The sequence below is a fragment of the Chionomys nivalis genome, chromosome X, assembly GCF_950005125.1.
Source record: "Chionomys nivalis chromosome X, mChiNiv1.1, whole genome shotgun sequence".
Lineage (NCBI taxonomy): Eukaryota > Metazoa > Chordata > Mammalia > Rodentia > Cricetidae > Chionomys > Chionomys nivalis.
The window spans coordinates 52,750,435-52,768,761 of NC_080112.1; the positions used below are offsets into that span (position 1 = coordinate 52,750,435).

At 36.3% G+C, this 18,327-nt stretch overlaps 1 protein-coding gene across 2 annotated transcripts in view; it reads left to right on the top strand.

The window, feature by feature from the left end:
• Dmd (dystrophin) overlaps positions 1-18,327 on the top strand; it is a 2,258,623-nt gene that overhangs the window by 747,314 nt on the left and 1,492,982 nt on the right. For both annotated transcript variants that reach the window (XM_057760244.1, XM_057760245.1), the window contains one exon: positions 17,686-17,874. In XM_057760244.1, coding sequence (XP_057616227.1) covers positions 17,686-17,874 — 189 coding nt within the window. The remainder of the gene's footprint in view (positions 1-17,685; positions 17,875-18,327) is intronic.

The following is an 18,327-nucleotide window of genomic DNA, read 5'->3' on the forward strand; positions in this document are numbered from 1 at the left end:
AGTAACCCAAAAGGTATACAAATAATCTACTGATGTTTTACACTATTTACTCATATTAATAACTGAGTATTGCCAGGCAGTGGTGGCGCACGCCTTTAATCCCAGCACTTGGGAGGCAGAGGCAGGTGGATCTCTGTGAGTTCGAGACCAGCCTGGTCTACAAGAGCTAGTTCCAGGACAGGCTCCAAAACCACAGAGAAACCCTGTCTCGAAAAACAAAACAAAACAAACAAAAAAAAAAAAACTGAGTATTTATCAACTTTTAATTATACATTTTTTACATAAATGAGAGCAATCATAATATTATAACTTCCTAATAAAAGTTCAAAATAATAATGAGAATTTACAAAAATTTAAAAATATTTTAACACATATTTTTTACATATTAATGGGTTTTCTATGATATTTGATACACAATTTTAACCTCTTATGAACTACTCACCTTTCCAAACTATAGTAATCACAATTCTATATCTATTAAACATTTATAGCCTTCAACATATGAGAGAGAACATACTATATATGGTATTTTTCCTCTATAATTTCGTTTTAAGTAATGATCTCAACGTTCATTGATACTTCTGAAAAATCACACTTTTTTATTTTTCTGACTATATTAGTGAGTTCTGCTTTCTTAAAATATGATCAAAGACAATTTAAGAAGATTTTATTTTGTCTCAGAGTTCCTAAGGGCTAAATATCTCTAAGAGTGGGGAAGGCATGGCTTCAAGAGCAGTAGCTGAGAGTTAACATCCTACTAGCATACTGAAAGTAAAGACAGCAAAGTGGAAGAGGGACAAGCTTAGAAACTTCCAAAGCCTTCTCTCAGTGACATATTTTTAGCAAAGCATCAATGTGTTCATATAAGTGTTCAAATATATGAGCATATGTGAGAGATTTTCCATTTAAACCACAATACTGAATGATACTTCATTGTAAATCAAATATTTGTGTATATTTTAAATCCATTTACGTGTTAACAGGCATCTAGACTGACTATGTCTTACCCATCATGAATAGTCCTATAATACGCATGGCATTGTCAAGATCTCTCATGCATTGGGATTTCGTGTTTTCAAATCATTTCATAAGTCTCTATATAGTACTTAATGTTATAGAATAATCATGTGTCCCCAGTATGATCGGACAACAGCAGGTCTCTCCCTGATTTGTTGGCAGCCTTGATGTCCTTGATCAATTTCAATTATCATAGTCAATGGTTTTATAAACTGAATTATCTGAAATTGCAGAATACTGAAGTATTTTTATTTCAATAAAGCAAAAACATTTTCGGGAAACATTTTTTTTTCACCTCACATATTAGTTGTGGCTATCTCACATCAAAAAAGGAAAATTGAGTTGTATATTTTCATTTTTTAAAAAGCAAAACATCCCCTGCCTAGGTCCATGTCTGGGTCTCTGGTCTGACCACAGCTGGGATCCGTATTGATGTCTGTGGCCCAGTTCTCACCAAAGGCCACATGCGTGCCCTGGGAGCCGAGGCCATCTGTGGCCATGTGGGTGCCTATGGGTCATATCATAGTCTGATCTGAATGGCCCACATTGTCAGCCAGGGCCACAGACAGTATCAACCAGGCCATTGCTGGTGTTGAAGGTCATATCTGGATCTGTGGCCTATGACAGCCAGGGTATGGGTTGATAACTGTGGCTCCTGATACCACCAAAGTCTGTGGAAATACCTGGGGTCTGGGTATTCCCTCAAGTCAGGTGGGGATCTGAAAGTCATGCTGAGTCATGCTGCAGCTGAGGCCATTCAGAACTGAGTGGCCTGTGCCCTCAACTGGGACCATGCTGCCATCTGGGCCAGGGATACTGCCCAGGGCCTGGTCTGGTCCATGGCCCTACCACAGTCAGGGTCTGTATTGATGTCTGTGAATCCTGATACCATCAAAGCCATGTTGATGCCAGGTATCAGCGCTGTTTTCTGGGACTATATTGGTGTCGAAGGACCATGGTACCATGGGCACTCTGCTGATCTGATAGCTCTGAGCTGCCACCTGAGGCCATGGTGACATCTGAGCCTGGGTTGCTGCCAGAGGCCATTGACTGGGTCTGTGGCCCTACTACAGCCAGGGTCTGTATTGATATCCATGGCTCCTCTCACTGTTGAGGACTGTGCAGATGCCCAGGGTTTGGCCAATCACCTGAGACCATGTTAGTATCTGAGGGTCATGCTCGGGCTAGAGCTACACGGAACTGAGTGGCTTTTGTTTCCACCAAGACCATTGTGACATCTGGCCTAAGTTGCTGCCAAAGGCCACATTTGGGTCCATGGTCTTTCTGCAGTGGGGGTGTGTATTAGTGTCTATGGTCAGTGTTGCTATGTTACCACAAGGGATCATAGGAACAATGCAGGTTGTAATCCGAGAGCTGTGCAGAGCTGTGCAGAGCTGAAACCTTGCCGTGCTGGCTCTGGGATAGCAGGATACTCCAGCATGAGAGCTACACCCCACCACCACACACACCCCTCCACACTCGGGAAAGATGGTCCTACCACTCACCCAGAGTGGGAATCTCACCTGGGCAACCCACTAGAGCTAACCCTGTTGTTGAGGGATGCAGGTGAGCCAGACCTGAGGGCAGGAGAGCAACAGAGATGACCCTGTTACCCCCACCTTGTCTGCTATGTGATGGCGTGAATGAGGGTAAGATGCCCTATCCCCTCTTGCTACTAGCAGCAGCAAAAGAAATTGCCACAGGATCAAGAAAGTTGAAGAACCAGCCCTGTCCCTCACCCCTTCACCAGCTGCAGCACACAGGAGAGTGGGCCCTGCACCCTACCTGTGCACTAGATCTGACCTTGGTGGTGGCACCCTGACAATGTGAGAGGAGGAGAGCTGACGACAAGCTCCCCCTTATATGTTCCCTATAGCACCCAGGAGGGAGGACACTCACTGCACCATGCCTGGTCAAGACAGCAGATCTGGCCCTGGTGGTGGGAGTGTGGGTAAGCTGGTCACAAGGGCCTGAGAACTGGCCCTGCTCCTTCCTGCAGACTGCATTGGATGGGCTAGCCATGGCAGTACTGGAGAGCTCTGCTGGGTGGGGAAGATGGAGGAAAGCTGACAGGCTGACCAGTCCAGCTACCATCCAGGCCCAGAACCAGGGCTGTGAGTTGAACCACCCCAACATCCACCTCATATGAACTGATGGAGAATGTGAAGGGGATGAACTTACAGATCCCAAACTTCATATCACAGGACAACAACAGGTATCCAAGAGGAACCCCAGTGAGAACATATCACTGATGGTGTAGTAGAGGCCAAAGGCCTCGAACCGTCTAATAGCATGGCAATGAACATTTGAAAGTAAAAAGAAAAAAGACTAAAGGGTGAACTGTGGGATTCACTGGGCAGCACCACAGCTTCCATGATAAGATTCTTTCTTTCTTTCTTTCTTTCTTTCTTTCTTTCTTTCTTTCTTTCTTTCTTTCTTTCTTTCTTTCTTTCTTTCTTCTTTCTTTCTTTCTTTCCTTCCTCCCTCCCTCCCTCCCTCCCTCCCTCCCTCCTTCCTTCCTTTATTTATTTTTTTTGTTTTGGTTGGTGTTTGGTTTTTCTTTTAAATTTTGTTTCTTTTGAGGGGAGTGTGCAAGGGTGAGGGCAGATGCGAGGGGCAGAGTGGTGGGTGGGATTGGGATGCATAGTGTGAAATCCACAAGGAATCAATAAAAGTTTTTTTTTTAAAAAAGCAAGCATCCTAAATATGTTTTAGTTTGGAAAGTATTTTTGAACACTTTGTTACCTATCTTATATTTCTGAAAGCAGTAAAATCATTTCATCTTCCAAGGCAAAAATTCTCTGTTAGCAGAGATTGAAAAAAAAGATGTGTACATTCTGAACAAATCATTCCATGGAAACAGCATTTCAAGTGGATATATAGTAGTATTTTCATTGTGTGTCACTTAAAAATATTATACATTCACAAAAACCTTTAAAATCCTTCAGTTTAAAATATTTTAAATCAATGAATGGTTTCATGTAGGTTTTAAGTTTTGGTTCTTTACTCTATGAAATGGTAGGCACAGTTTTAGAACATGTATTTTCTGTCAGGCTCACCTGGCGTTCCATGTTACTTTCCTGTTCATGATTTCATTTCCTGATTTTATACTCTATTTATTTGTTTATTTACTTAAACTCTTAAATGCCCTCTTTGAATTAGGAGTGATTCTCTCAGCTATGAGCCCCTTGAACATTTGAGTCATTTATTTGGAAATGTGAAAGTAAATGTTCAAAGAAGAGGTAGACACGTTGCAAAAGTTATCACACCTTAACTTTGTCTGTTACAGTGAGACTTTATGCACTTGGTTTCTAAACCTTAAGATCAAAACTTTTAATTGACCATGAGAATCTTTGACATATAAACCCCACAGCAGGTTTCATATCTTAGGTGCGGATAAAAATAAGAAAATAACTTCTCCCTGCCTTCAGCTGACTCCACTCATGAGCCATCTGGAGTTCTTTAGCCAACAGGGGAGATGACTTTGATTACTTTCCTTGAGGCAGAAGACAGAGTTTTCAGCTGATAATGAAATCTACTAGACTTCATAAAGCTTGATGCCATTAGTTTCTTTCTTACAAATGGCAAGCTTGACAGTGCTCCAACAGAATTACTTTGACTGAAAGAAATAAGGAAACAAACAGTATATCAATAAGGCAACAGGTACAACAAATAGAAATGACATGCTATTTATCTTCTTTGCTCAAATAATAATAATTAGTAATAATAAATAATAACAAAATATAATATCACTTTAGCCTAATTTTATGATGCAAAATGCCCTATAAAAGTCTTTCCTGAAACAAAAAGCTATCATTTTATTTCTAGATTTCATCATCGTCATTATTATTAGTGTGCATGCATATGTATATGTTTATATGTGTGCTTGTATGATGGATGCTTGTGAATGTAGGTGTATACACACCAAACCGCAGGTGTGGAGGTCAGAGGACAATTTTTGGTAGCCAATTCTCTCCTATATTTTTTGAGTCAGGCTCTCTCTTATTCCTGCTATGCTTCATTCTCCAAGATAATTGATGTAACATGAGGGGGGCTGGCTTGTTTGTTGGGGTTTTTGTCCCACCCTGTACCCCCTAGCTGTTTAGCCCCAAAGAAAATCACACATAGATCTCTATAAGTTATAAAGCTGATTGGCCCATTAGCTCTAGCCTCTCAATGGCTAACTCTCACATCTTGATTAACCCATTTTTCTGATCTATGTTAGCCATGTGGCTCAGTACCTTTTTTCAGTGGGGCAGCTCACATCTTGCTGCTTCGGTGGTCTGGACAGGAGTGGGAGTAATCAACTTCCTCCTTCCCAGAATTCTCCTGTTCTCAATACATTATTTCTGCTTCCTGTTTGGTTTTCCCACAAATTGTTCCACAGGTCTCCAGGAGTTTTTCTCTGCTTATCATCTCACTTTTGGAGTGCTGAGAATACAGATGGATGCCACTTCACCTGACTGTCTTATATGGAGTCTAAGGAATGAAACCAGGTTGTCAGACTAGTCAACCCAGTATTTTTAGCTATTGAACAGCCCAACACCCATTATTTTTTTGTATGTCTGACACAGATAAAATGAACAAGTGTTCTGCTTTAATGGTGTTTACCTTTGCTCTCCTTGTGAGTCATCTTTTTCTGAAGTGTCATACCACACAAGCCATTATTTGGGAGGCAAGCATAGAAGAAAAGATTGTATAGATTATGTCTATTTAAAAGATCAAGGAAAACAAGAATATATTGGTATAAGTGTGAGTCAGTATAGGATAGTGCAAACAACTGTTAAACCTTATGGACATGGAAACAATTAGTGCTTGGTTTGAGGGTGGAATCTATCAAAAGTCTTATAATCTAGATGTATATCTTTGCAACCTGAAATCTAATTTAGCTCAACTTAGTTGTTAGTTTTTTCTTACTATTCTGTCTTGCACTAAATGATGATAAAGAGGCAGTGGACAGACATTTTAAGAATTTAAAAGGGAAATGATAATACAGAATACTAATAAAACTGCACATTAACCATGATCCCTTTAAGGACCCTCTATGCCAGTACCAGAGTATCCATTTTTGATGCATACCAGAAATTTGAAATTAAATAACATCTTTCATTGTACAGTACTTACAAATTTCAGGGCTTGCTTTCAGATATATGACTTCAAAATAAAACAGATTTGAAGGTCCTTGTGCATTCTCACTAGTTTTAAACACTGTGATGCCTTTTGAAACACTGTTACTTACAGAAGTAGAAGTGAGATAAAGGAGGGCAGTGAATCTTTAGAAAAAAATATAGACAGACATATAGTAGAGTGGGAAAATGACATGGTAGGAACAAATAAAAAGTAAGAGGTTCCAGAGAGAAAAGGTAATCAGTACTGGGATGTTCTACAGCCTCTATAGAAAAGTTAGGTGATCAGAAAGCTTCACAGAACTACCAGAGTATCAAAATATATTTATCACCTGTGTTTTATAAGTAAAATTTTATTTGAAGCCATATAAATTTATTTAGTTTTAAATAATCTGTGTTTGCTTTTGTGTTACAATAAACAATGATAATGTTGAATGGATAAATTGGCCTGTAGGGTTTGGTAAAATGGAAATATCTATTATCAACCCTTTACAGAAAAATAATATAAATAATATTTTCCATCCAAATGTAAAGTGAGAATGCTAGGATTGATGCACATATATATGTTTGTATATTATGGGAAACTCTCTTTTTATTTCTAATTTATTTAAAAAGACTTGTAGAATAAATTTAAAAACATAGCTAATGCTATAAACGTTGATTAATAAAATAAAAAAGATATTAAAAATAATAGCATGGAAATACATTATAGTTACTCTTCTTTGTAGTGCTTTACTGAACAGTTTCTATATGTAACAGAAAATTGTATATATTACAATCATTTTAGATGAATATTTGTTAAATATATAATAATTAGTTTCTATGAAACATATATATTCCATGTAGATATATTTTTAGTAAGTAAAAAAAAAAGATGCCTAAAGTATTTCTTCTAACTTCTTTTCATAGTCAAATTAGTCTAATGAATCTCATTCTCTTAGGTGTTTAAAAAGGACTGAGTAAAACAAGAGGGCTTTTTCCTTTGGACTAGTCCATAGCAGCAAGGAAATAATGTTAGAAATGGAGTCTTTTCGCCGGGCGGTGGTGGCGCACGCCTTTAATCCCAGCACTTGGGAGGCAGAGGCAGGTGAATCTCTGTGAGTTCGAGACCAGCCTGGTCTACAAGAGCTAGTTCCAGGACAGGCTCCAAAGCCGCAGAGAAACCCTGTCTCGAAAAACCAAAAAAAAAAAAAAAAAAAAAAAAAAAAAAAAAAAAAAGAAATGGAGTCTTTTCTTATTATTATCAAAGTTACTATTAGATCTTTCATCATTCAACTGATCAAACTTTGTAAATTTCATCCAAATATTGATATTTTAAATTATTGAAACACAAAATAACATTATATAGTCATTGTTCTCATATGACTTCTCTGTAGCCTATAGATCTCATGATGTTCTTTTCAGGCTTTTGTTTCTGATATTGGTCTTTCTCTTTTGTTCTGTTTTTTAACACAGGATGTTACATTGTAGCCCAAGGTCTCTGGTTCTTAACTCAGAATGGCCTTGATCTAATTGCAACCTCTGTCAGCCTTAGTCCTATTGAAGAACAGGAAAGAATGCTTGTTTACTGAAAATCTCACTTCTCTCTCTCTCTCTCTCTCTCTCTCGCTGTGTGTGCATGTGTGTGTTTATGTTTATTTGGCAATAAACTCTCTTTCTCTGTGTGTCTCAATGTTTATTTGGAAATAAACAGATTACAAATTAAAGGATTGGGAGCCAAGGACATACATGAACAATCTAGGGTAGTCTCATGTTCTGTTTGCAGATTAAGGTTGAGGTTTAATTGGTAAATGCAAAATATGCCCATAAGCTCTTCTGCATTAAAGTGTACTGGCACTTGACATGCTGTGTAAAGCTGGACAGTTTAGATTAGTTCGCACCCTGGGAGTTTCAAACACTTCCAGGGTGTTAAATGACCCTTTCATAGAGATTGCCTAAGACCACTGAAAAACAGATATTTACTTTATGATTCATAATAATAGCAAAATTAAGTTATAAAGTAGCAACAAAATATTTTTATGGTTGTGGGTGACTGCAACATAAGGAACTATATTTATATTGAAGAGTCAAAACATTAGGAAAGTTGAGAAATGCTGGTTTAATATGCTTGCAGAAAAGAGCCTGCTAGCTATGTCATTACAGGCAGTTTTAATGGATTTGGCTAAATAAAATATTGAGTAAATAATCACTCAGAATAATAATAGATTGTATTATCTAGCATTTCTTTGTAACAGCCTCCCTTTGGGTTTTTCTCTGGTTGCATATGTCAGATCTTGATATATGTAACATTTTCTTTGAAGCTGGATTTTTTTGCATTATACTTTAAATTGTTCTAGGTACTTCCTATAAAAATTCATTTTTGTGATGTCTGTTGTTTTTTTGTTTAGGACTGTTTTTCTTTATGATCATTTTTTACCCTTCTCAATTTTATGGACAGGGTTCCATCATGTTGTGAATGATAGTAGTTGATACAAAAATTCTCAGGAAGGGAGGAAAAAATAAGAAATAAATGCTTAAGTAGTAGACCAACAAATTAAATGTATACTGAGTGATATAAAATTATACTTAAACAAATCTAGTAAAAAAGCATACAGACATGCAGGTCCCATATAAATATGAATATATGCTAACATTACAAAATACAATTTTGGAAATAAAGCTAAATTTAAAATAATAAATAAAGGAATGCGTTTCCTAAGGTAATAATCACTAGCTACACCAAGCAATTTAATTCATAATCATTTGTTAATTCACTTTTTGCTGTACCTTCTATTAGTTTTAGAAACAGATTGATATAGATATATATAGATAGTATATATCTAAAGGTACAGTACCATCCCTTCTTTGTGCACAACTTTGATTTTAGCTATAATCACCTATGTATGCTGAACTCTAGTCTGAGTTATAATGAATGAAAATTTTCAGAAGTAAATCATTCCTACAATTTTAATTTACACTCTGCATTTCGCAGAGTGATAAAATCTAGCACCATTCTGTTCCATCTCATTTATGATGTGAATTAGTTTTTTATAAAGGTTATCCATGATGTATGCCCTACCCTTTATTACTCACTTAATGGCCTCCATATTTATCAGAGTCTCTGTTATATTACAGTACTTGTACTCAAGTAAATCGTATGAAGTAGCAGGAGCAGATGTGTCTCATTGCCATGAAAAGTCCTAAGTTATTTAAACATTTTAAATTCCATATTTTCAAGGTCTTTGAAGGGTTTGAAGGATTCCTATCTAACTGAAGTATATCTCTATACATCTAGAAAACCTAACTAACATGACTATAAGCTTGACTATTATAGATGATTATCTATTAACTTATGTTTCTTAATTATACATTACCTTTTTAAATGAGCTGCCCAGACACAATACCTTAATCAAGAGCATAAATATACATATAACAAAATTGACCTTAAATTTGTATTAATAAACCAAGATCTATACCAATGCAAAGTATTCATTGCTATACCATATCCCCCTTTAAAGGTAGACAAACATTTATAAATAATATTTGGATGGTTTGGACATATTTCTTTCCAGACTGCTTCCTGCCTTTGGTTGGGAAAAATAACTGGGGGTGTGTAGAGACATTTCAGAGGGTCTTAGTCTATCAAACCACATTAGTCTGGAAGAAATCCACAGGTTTTCATCCTCTTTCGAAAAAAAAAAAAAAAAAACAAGACCCTCTTTTGTCAAAAAATTAAAAAAAAACACAATAATATGCATATCTAGGCTCTCTATGTATATTCCACCTTTGTCTCTTATTTTCTTACTCTATTACCTTTTCTACAAGTTTAATATTTATTACTCTCTCTCCCAAGCCTACATACATTTATTCAACACTGAGACCCATTTAGAAGTCTTTTTTTAAATCTAAATTTGTCTTTATTGCATATCTGTTATGATTTTATAATAAGAAGTGCTTTTAAGACAGTAAGCAGCTTGGTTGCAGTGGCTCTGGATGCTGGCTCCACATCTCTCTGCCTTTTAATATGGCTGAGGTACCACTACCACTATCTCTGGGACTGCTGGATAGGACCAAGCTCACCACTTTAACTCTGAGAAGGAGAATGTAGGACATAAACCTTTTTATTTAAGTAATAGCTAAATCTGTCATGTGCAGCCTGGAAATATTTGTGTATGGTGGCTGGAATCTGCCATGCTCTTCTGCCTGTGTACTACTAGCAAATCCAATTCGGCCATCTGCCCAGGCGGGGGTGGGGGTGGGCCCTGAGCCAAGGGCATGCTCTCAGCTACTTTCCTTCCAACCGCAAGTAGGCACATGTACATTCAAACCCGAAGTGGGTGACTGGCATCAGCCCAAAATAGTTCAGACCATATTAGTGTGCCATTTTGTAAGGGAGAGGCTGCTTGTTCATTTCCCGGCTGCCTAGACCCAAAATAATTACTCAGAAACTCTATTATTTGCAATAATGTTTGGCCAATAGCTTAAGTGTGTCTCTATCTAGCTCTTACATCTTAAATTAACCCATTTCTATTATTCTATATTTTACCATGAGGCTTGTGGTTTACTGGTTAGGTTCCAGTTGGTGGCTTGTGCCTTTTTCCTTGGCAGCTAGGTGGTGTTTCTCTGACCCTGCTTACTCTCTCTATATTTATTTCTTCCATCCTTGCTATCTTTTGTTAAGCCATTTGCCAAAAGCAATTTCTCTATTAACCAATGGTATTCACAGCACACAGAGGGGAATCCCACATCATGTGTACATCATACACCATACTTCATCTCATCAAGTGAATAATTTTACATTATCAAAAGAAGAAAATATACAGTACAGCATGAGACTGAAAGAGCACATTCATGTAAACTTAAAAGCACATTGTTTTAGTTGTCCAATTGATATTACTAATTTGGGGGTTTATTTTTCTATACATTATTTATAAATTAACACTTGAAGTTATGTTGATATGCACAGAGAGAGAGGGGAAAGGAGAGAGAGAGAGAGAGAGAGAGAGAGAGAGAGAGAGAGAGAGAGAGAAGGAATTCTGCAATAAATATTAAAAAAATAATGAAGTAAAGTGACCGTGCCCACCCACTGAGACGATGGGGCTGATCTAATGGGAGCTCACCAAAGCAAGCTGTACTGGGACTGATGGAGCATATGATCAAACCAGACTCTCTGAACATGTCGGACAAGGAGGGCTGACTGAGAAGCCAAGGACAATGGCATTGGGTTTTGATCCTACTGCATGTACTGGCTTTGTGGGAGCCTAGTCTGTTTGGATGCTCACCTTCCTAGACCTGAATGGAGGGGGGAGGACCTTGGACTTCCCACAGGGCATGGAACCCTGACTGCTCTTTGGACTGGAGAGGGAGGGGGAGGGGGATGTGGGGAGGGGGAAGGAAATGGGAGGAGAGGAGGAGGTGGAAACTTTTAAGTAAAAAAATTTTAAAAAAAGAATATGAGAAAGTGTATTATATCAGAAATATGTCTAATTTTAAGGTTAAGAATTCACTTTTAAATAATATGCTAGATTTTACAAACAGATTCTATATTGAAATTTCAGATCCTACAAACTAAATTATTTAATTTTTTAGATGGGCCATGTGTTTTATTTCATTAATGAAAACCATAATAATGATATAGTTAAGAACCAAGTTTCTTTCTCTTTCAGAATTATTTTTCTTAAACTCTGTGTACATAAATATGCTTATATCTTCATTCATCCACAACCCCAAGTCTACTTTGCTTTTATACTGTAATACTCAAGAGTATTGTCTTTATATCTCTGTCATCAAGAATTACCATGCTTGCATTAGGGCGTTTGAAAGGAAGAGAAAAAAAAAAGAGGGTACTTAAAGCTAAAATATGTAGACAAAGAAGAGATTTTACTTCATAAATTTTGAAAACGGTAAAATATTGTTTCATTCATTAATTATTTAAACTTTCTTCTAATTATTATTTTGACAATGTAGTTCAGGGAAAAATACTGAGATAAAGGTAAAAAGTTAAATAAAATAGGATTGAAACTTAGGAAGAAAACTATTTCTTGTTGATGATAATTCTTGAAATGATTAGTGTCTGCTTTCCTGATGCATGTAACTGTATATATAAAGCAAAGATCATTGGTTCTAGTAAACTTGTTTGGATGTCGTATATGAGCTCTCTTCGAAACTCAGCTTCAATATGAAGTTCTATGATGATGAAACATATACTAAAATGTTGAAACTAAAATCATAGATTTCTCTTAATGTTGATTTATTTCAAAATCTGTAATAATCTGCAATGAAAGACATTTCAAGAAGTGTATATTATTCAAAGTAGTCTATTGAAAATACACAAATGTGTAATTAAAACAGATATTTTTCATTTCACATTTTATTGTGCCTTAAATAATGGAAGACTTTTAAATTCTGTTTCATTAACTCTATTAAAAAATCTTGACTCATATAAAATATGCTTATGCATGTTACTTAGACATACATATATTTACGTTATACAAACCTATGAAAAACAACTAAACATAACACTAATCCTTAGTGTAAGCAACAGACTGATATGTTAATTTTCTTTAAAATTATTTCTGCTTATAACTTAATAATAATTTTTAAGTTCTTGATAACTAGCATATTAGAATTTAAAACAAAATTATATATACAAAGAAAAGATTGCTCAAAGCCCAGATGACAATTTTAATCATAATCTCATATGTATAGATTAAAACATAGATTTTTAATCTGTATAGATTACTTTAGAAATATGAGTAATAGTTTATATGATTATAATTTTAAACATTCTATCCTTGCTTAAATATAACTTTAAGATGTTTTCTTTGAAAAAAATACTTTTATTACATCCTTATACAAAAAAATAAATTTATGATTTATGTGTTTTAGATATATCTTCTAAAGTATCAATATTATGTGGCTTTTATTTTTCTCCAATGCAAGCCTTTAAACATTAGTATAGCATAAAATGTTTTATGTTTTTAAAACAATTTTCACAGCTGTACAAATGTAGTTTTGTTAATCTAATAATAATTCTTTTGTAAGTTTATCATTTAGAGACAATTATTTGAATATAACATTTCTAGTTCTTTAAATTTCTCAAGGTTTCAGGTTGAGTTGCAAACAACAGCAATAACAAAAAAGAGATAGCTTAAATTTATAGCTATTCCTTTCAATTTTGTGGGGTTATTTTTTCCTACATTAATACTCTGATCTCTGAAAACTGAGCAGTTGCATAACGCAGTAACTTTAGGACTTGATAATTTTTTTAAAGCTGTTATATCTGTATCTGTACAAACTTATTTGTGACTATAACTATATATATAATATAATTTGTGTTTCTTATAATAGGTTAAGTATTCTATCAAGTGCTTCATAAATGTGACATATTGTGCGTTTGCTACTTAACATTAGACTCAATTAAGAAAATTTAAAAATGAGCTTTACTAGTTTCTATTATGCTGTACAATTACAGTTATGAAAGCAAAAATGAGTTCAAACAGACTAGATTATGTATTTTGCATTTTGAAGCTACTGTGTTCCTTTGGATTTCATTCTCATTAAAATGTGGAAGCACAAAGTAAATCCAGTTGTTTTTATTTAACTTCTGGCCAAGCTTATATTCTAATTCTCATCTTCATCTAACTGGGTAATTAAGGACTAGTTTCAAAAAGGGACTGTGAATTGTTGTGCATTTCCTTTGTATATCGTTGAGTTCAGCATAAGTGTTGGCTATCCTAGGAATGTCACCTTAGTAATCAAGGACATGGTCAATATCCTTGATCATTGATGTTAAGCGTAGATGACAGTAGTTCTTACTGTGATACCTTCATAAATGTTGTACTTGTTTCCTGTATAAGGAACTAAGAAGTGTAAGGCATTCTGATAAGTGTAAAATACTCAGCTTCACTCCCATAAACAGAGCCTGAATACAAGAGTGACTATTTTTTTCTGGGAGCACTCAAAGGCAAGGCAGTTTCTGAAAGGTTTACAGTTTAAATCCAGCTCCTTGCTGTATTGTTCCTCTTCCTCTCAAAACACTCTCCACAGTTAAGTGTCAAGTGAAAATTAAAGAAGGAAATTGCAAAAACGTACCCTAAGAGGTAATACTCATTTCTCTTTGCTTAAGTCAATCAGATATTTGTCTATGTCTCATAGTTCTAGGTGAAACCATTTTGAGTATGTTCTTTCTCAGGTTTTTGAAGTACAGAAATGTACTATTCATTCTCTTCATTTTTTAAAAAAAAAAAATCTCCAGAATTTTTCATGTATTAAGGGTTTTGTTGTTGTTGTTTCATTTGGTTATTAGGCAATGTAAGATATCAATTGTATAACAGCAGAATCTGCCCAAATCCCCCAGGATTAAAGGTCAATATTTTGTGTTGTAAACTACTTTGTCTCTATTTAGGTCAGGGCAAGTCACTGCCACACAACACACTCCAGCCTCTGCAGCAAAATCCTTTCTCACTTTGAATGTATAATTCATCTCTTTGCTTTTCCATAAATGCCATTGAATAGGAGAGTAATTAAGGTTTATGAGGTCAGTTTGTGATAGCTTTCTATCAATCACTTCAAAGGTAATTAGATTCTCTCTTTAGAGTTCTGAGTATTTTGAACCACATTTCTCCTTAACTTTAGTGGCCAAGCCGGTAGTCTAAGAAAATAGTTTGACATCTTCCTTAATATCAATCTAATTGAACTGGATAAAGCATACTTCATATTTTTCTTACAACACTTCATACTTATTTGTGTTCTGGTATTAAATGTGTGATACAAGTAATATACTGTTGGGATCTTCAAATATGTCTTCAAAGATATTTTTAATTTATTTTATTTTTTATAAAAGAAAATACACTTCCATTGAAGGGCATCTAGGTTGTTTCCAGGTTCTGGCTATTACAAACAATGCTGCTATGAACATAGTTGAGCATATACTTTTGTTGAATGATAAGGCATCTCTTGGGTATATTCCCAAGAGTGGTATTGCTGGGTCCAGAGGTAGCTTGATCCCGAATTTCCTGAGAAACCGCCAGACTGATTTCCAAAGTGGTTGCACAAGTTTGCATTCACACCAGCAATGGATGAGTATACCCCATTCTCCACAACCTCTCCAGCAAAGGCTATCCTTGGTGTTTTTGACTTTAGCCATTCTGACAGGTGTAAGATGGTATCTCAATGTTGTTTTGATTTGCATTTCCCTGATTGCTAAGGAAGTTGAGCATGGCCTTAAAAGTCTTTTGGCCATTTGAACTTCTTCTGTTGAGAATTCTCTGTTCATCTCAGTGCCCCATTTTATAATTGGGTTGATTAGCCTTTTACGGTCTAGTTTCTTGAGTTCTTTATATATTTTGGAGATCAGACCTTTGTCAGTTGCGGGGTTGGTGAAGATTGTTTGTAATAGCCAGAACCTGGAAACAACCTAGATACCCTTCAATGGAAGAATGGATGAAGAAAGTATGGAATATATACATATTAGAGTACTACTCAGCAGTAAAAAACAATGACTTCCTGAATTTTGCATACAAATGGACGGAAATAGAAAACACTATCCTGAGTGAGGTAAGCCAGACCCAAAAAGAGGGACATGGGATGTACTCACTCATATTTGGTTTCTAGCCATAAATAAAGGACATTGAGCCTATAAATCGTGATCCTAGAGAAGCTAAATAAGAAGGTGAACCCAAAGAAAAACATATTGGCATCCTCCTGAATATTAACCTTCATTAGGCGATGAAAGGAGACAGAGACAGAGACCCACATTGGAGCACCGGACTGAAATCTCAAGGTCCAAATCAGGAGCAGAAGGAGAGAGAGCACGAGCAAGAAACTCAGGACTGTGAGGGGTGCACCCACACACTGAGACAATGGGGATGTTCTATCTGGAACTCACCAAGTCCAGCTGGCCTGGGTCTGAAAAAGCATGGGATAAAACCGGACTCACTGAACATAGCGGACAATGAGGACTACTGAGAACTCAAGAACAATGGCAATGGATTTTTGATCCTACTGCACGTACTGGCTTTGTGGGAGCCTAGGCATTTTGGATGCTCACCTTACTAGACCTGGATGGAGATGGGTGGTCTTTGGACTTCCCACAGGGCAGGGAACCCTGATTCCTCTTAGGGCTGACGAGGGAGGGGGACTTGATTGGGGGAGGGGGAGGGAAATGGGAAGTGGTGGCGGGGAGGAGGCAGAAATCTTTAATAAATAAATTAATTAATTAAAAATAAAATAAAATAAAAAAAGAAAAAAATGATTATATGCATACCAAATAAATGATTAAAAAAAAAAGAAAACAAACTACCCTTTCTCACTTTACATAGCAATCCATACTATATCCTACCCCCTCCCTTTCTCCCACTCCCTCCACGTATCTCCCCACCTCATCCCCATCCACTCCTGAGAGAGGGTAAGGCACATTGCTTTGGGGAAGGTCTAAGGCTGTCCTCCCTAATATATCTAGACTGAGTAAGGTATCCCTCCAAAGAGAATAGATTCCAAAAAAGCCAGTATAAGTAGTAGGGATAAATCCTAGTGCCTCTGCCAATGTCGCTGTAGTCTGCCCCAGCCATACAACTGTTACTTACGTTTAGAGGGTCTGGTTTGCTCCTATGCTGGTTCCTTCCCTGTCCATCTGGAGTTGGTGACCTCCCATTAGCTCAGGTAAACTGTTTCAGTGCGTATCCCCATCATGATCTTGACATCTTTGCTCATATTCTCACTCCTCCTACTTTTCAACTAGATTTTGGGAGCTCAGCACAGTGGCCTGATGTAGGTCTTTGTCTCTGTTTTCATCTGTTGCTTGGTGAAGGTTCTATGGTGATATTTAAAATATTCATCAGTCTGAATAGAGGACAAGGCAAGTTTGGAAATCCTCTCCTCTATTGCTTAGGGTCTTAGCTGGGTTCATCCTTGTGAATTTCTGGTAATTTCTCTAGTTCCAGGTTTCTTGCTAGCCCCATAATGGCTCCCTCAATCAAAATATCTCTTGTTTTGCTTTCATCTCTGTCCTTCTTTCTGGATTATCCCGTTCTTTCATGTTCTCCTCCCCCTGCCACTCTCCTCTTCCTCTTCGACCCTTCCTTCCCCCTCATGCTCATGCTCTGAGCTTTGTCATGTAATCTTATCTATTTTCTCTTTCCAGGAGGTTCTATGTATGTTTTTCCTCAAGTTCACCTTGGTACTTAGCTTCTCTAGGATCAATATCCTTCAAAGATTTTTTTAAAAAAAATACTTTAATGCATTTAGCAACATGTAGCTGATATATATATTTATATATATATAAACATAAAAACATGATGCACTGGCTCACTCTTTAGTGTAATACAGATAAACTTTAATAAAATGTTAATTTGGTGTGGATTTCAACTTTCCTTTGAGAATGTTTGTATGTGTTCATGAGAATGAAAAAATGAAGGCTCACTATTTTATGTGTTTGCTGTTCATGCCTCTGACAATACAAGTGGACATTTCTAGCATTTTAAGTATTTCATTTAACTTATCATTTAATGTACAGTCTTCAAAACCATTAATTGTATAACATCCAATTTATTTTATTGTTCAGCATTTGGGAGCTCCTGAAGATAAAGCATTTGGCAGTTCATTGATGGAGACTGAAGTAAACCTGGATAGTTATCAAACTGCTTTAGAAGAAGTACTCTCATGGCTTCTCTCTGCAGAGGACACATTGCAAGCCCAAGGAGAGATTTCAAATGATGTTGAAAAAGTGAAAGAACAGTTCCATACTCATGAGGTAAAGCAAAACTCTCATGTATGAAGCTAAAGCCCATTATTTACAGTGACAAATATTTCTGCCTATTATTTTGAAAAAAATAAGACATTTAATTGCAAATATGTTTGTTTGTGCATGTGTTAAATTTTGAGATATTAGCAAATCACATCATAGCCTTTCCTCTCTTTACTTGAGACAGGTCTTTTATACATCTCTAGAAGACCTGATACTATCTATATAACTCAGGTTGGCCTTCATATAATTGGTATCCTCTTGCCTCATTGTGCCCAGCCTTTTGTGCTGGGATAATAAGCATGTACAGTCATTTCCTGCTTATTAACTTTTCTGCAGGTACTATTGTGAGCATCTTAATAAATATTCTGTCCTGAAATGCTCGCCTTATGATATTCTTCCTTAGAAGTTGTCCAAAGATGTTTTCCCAAATTCATATTTGTAGCCTGTTTGTTGGGGTTT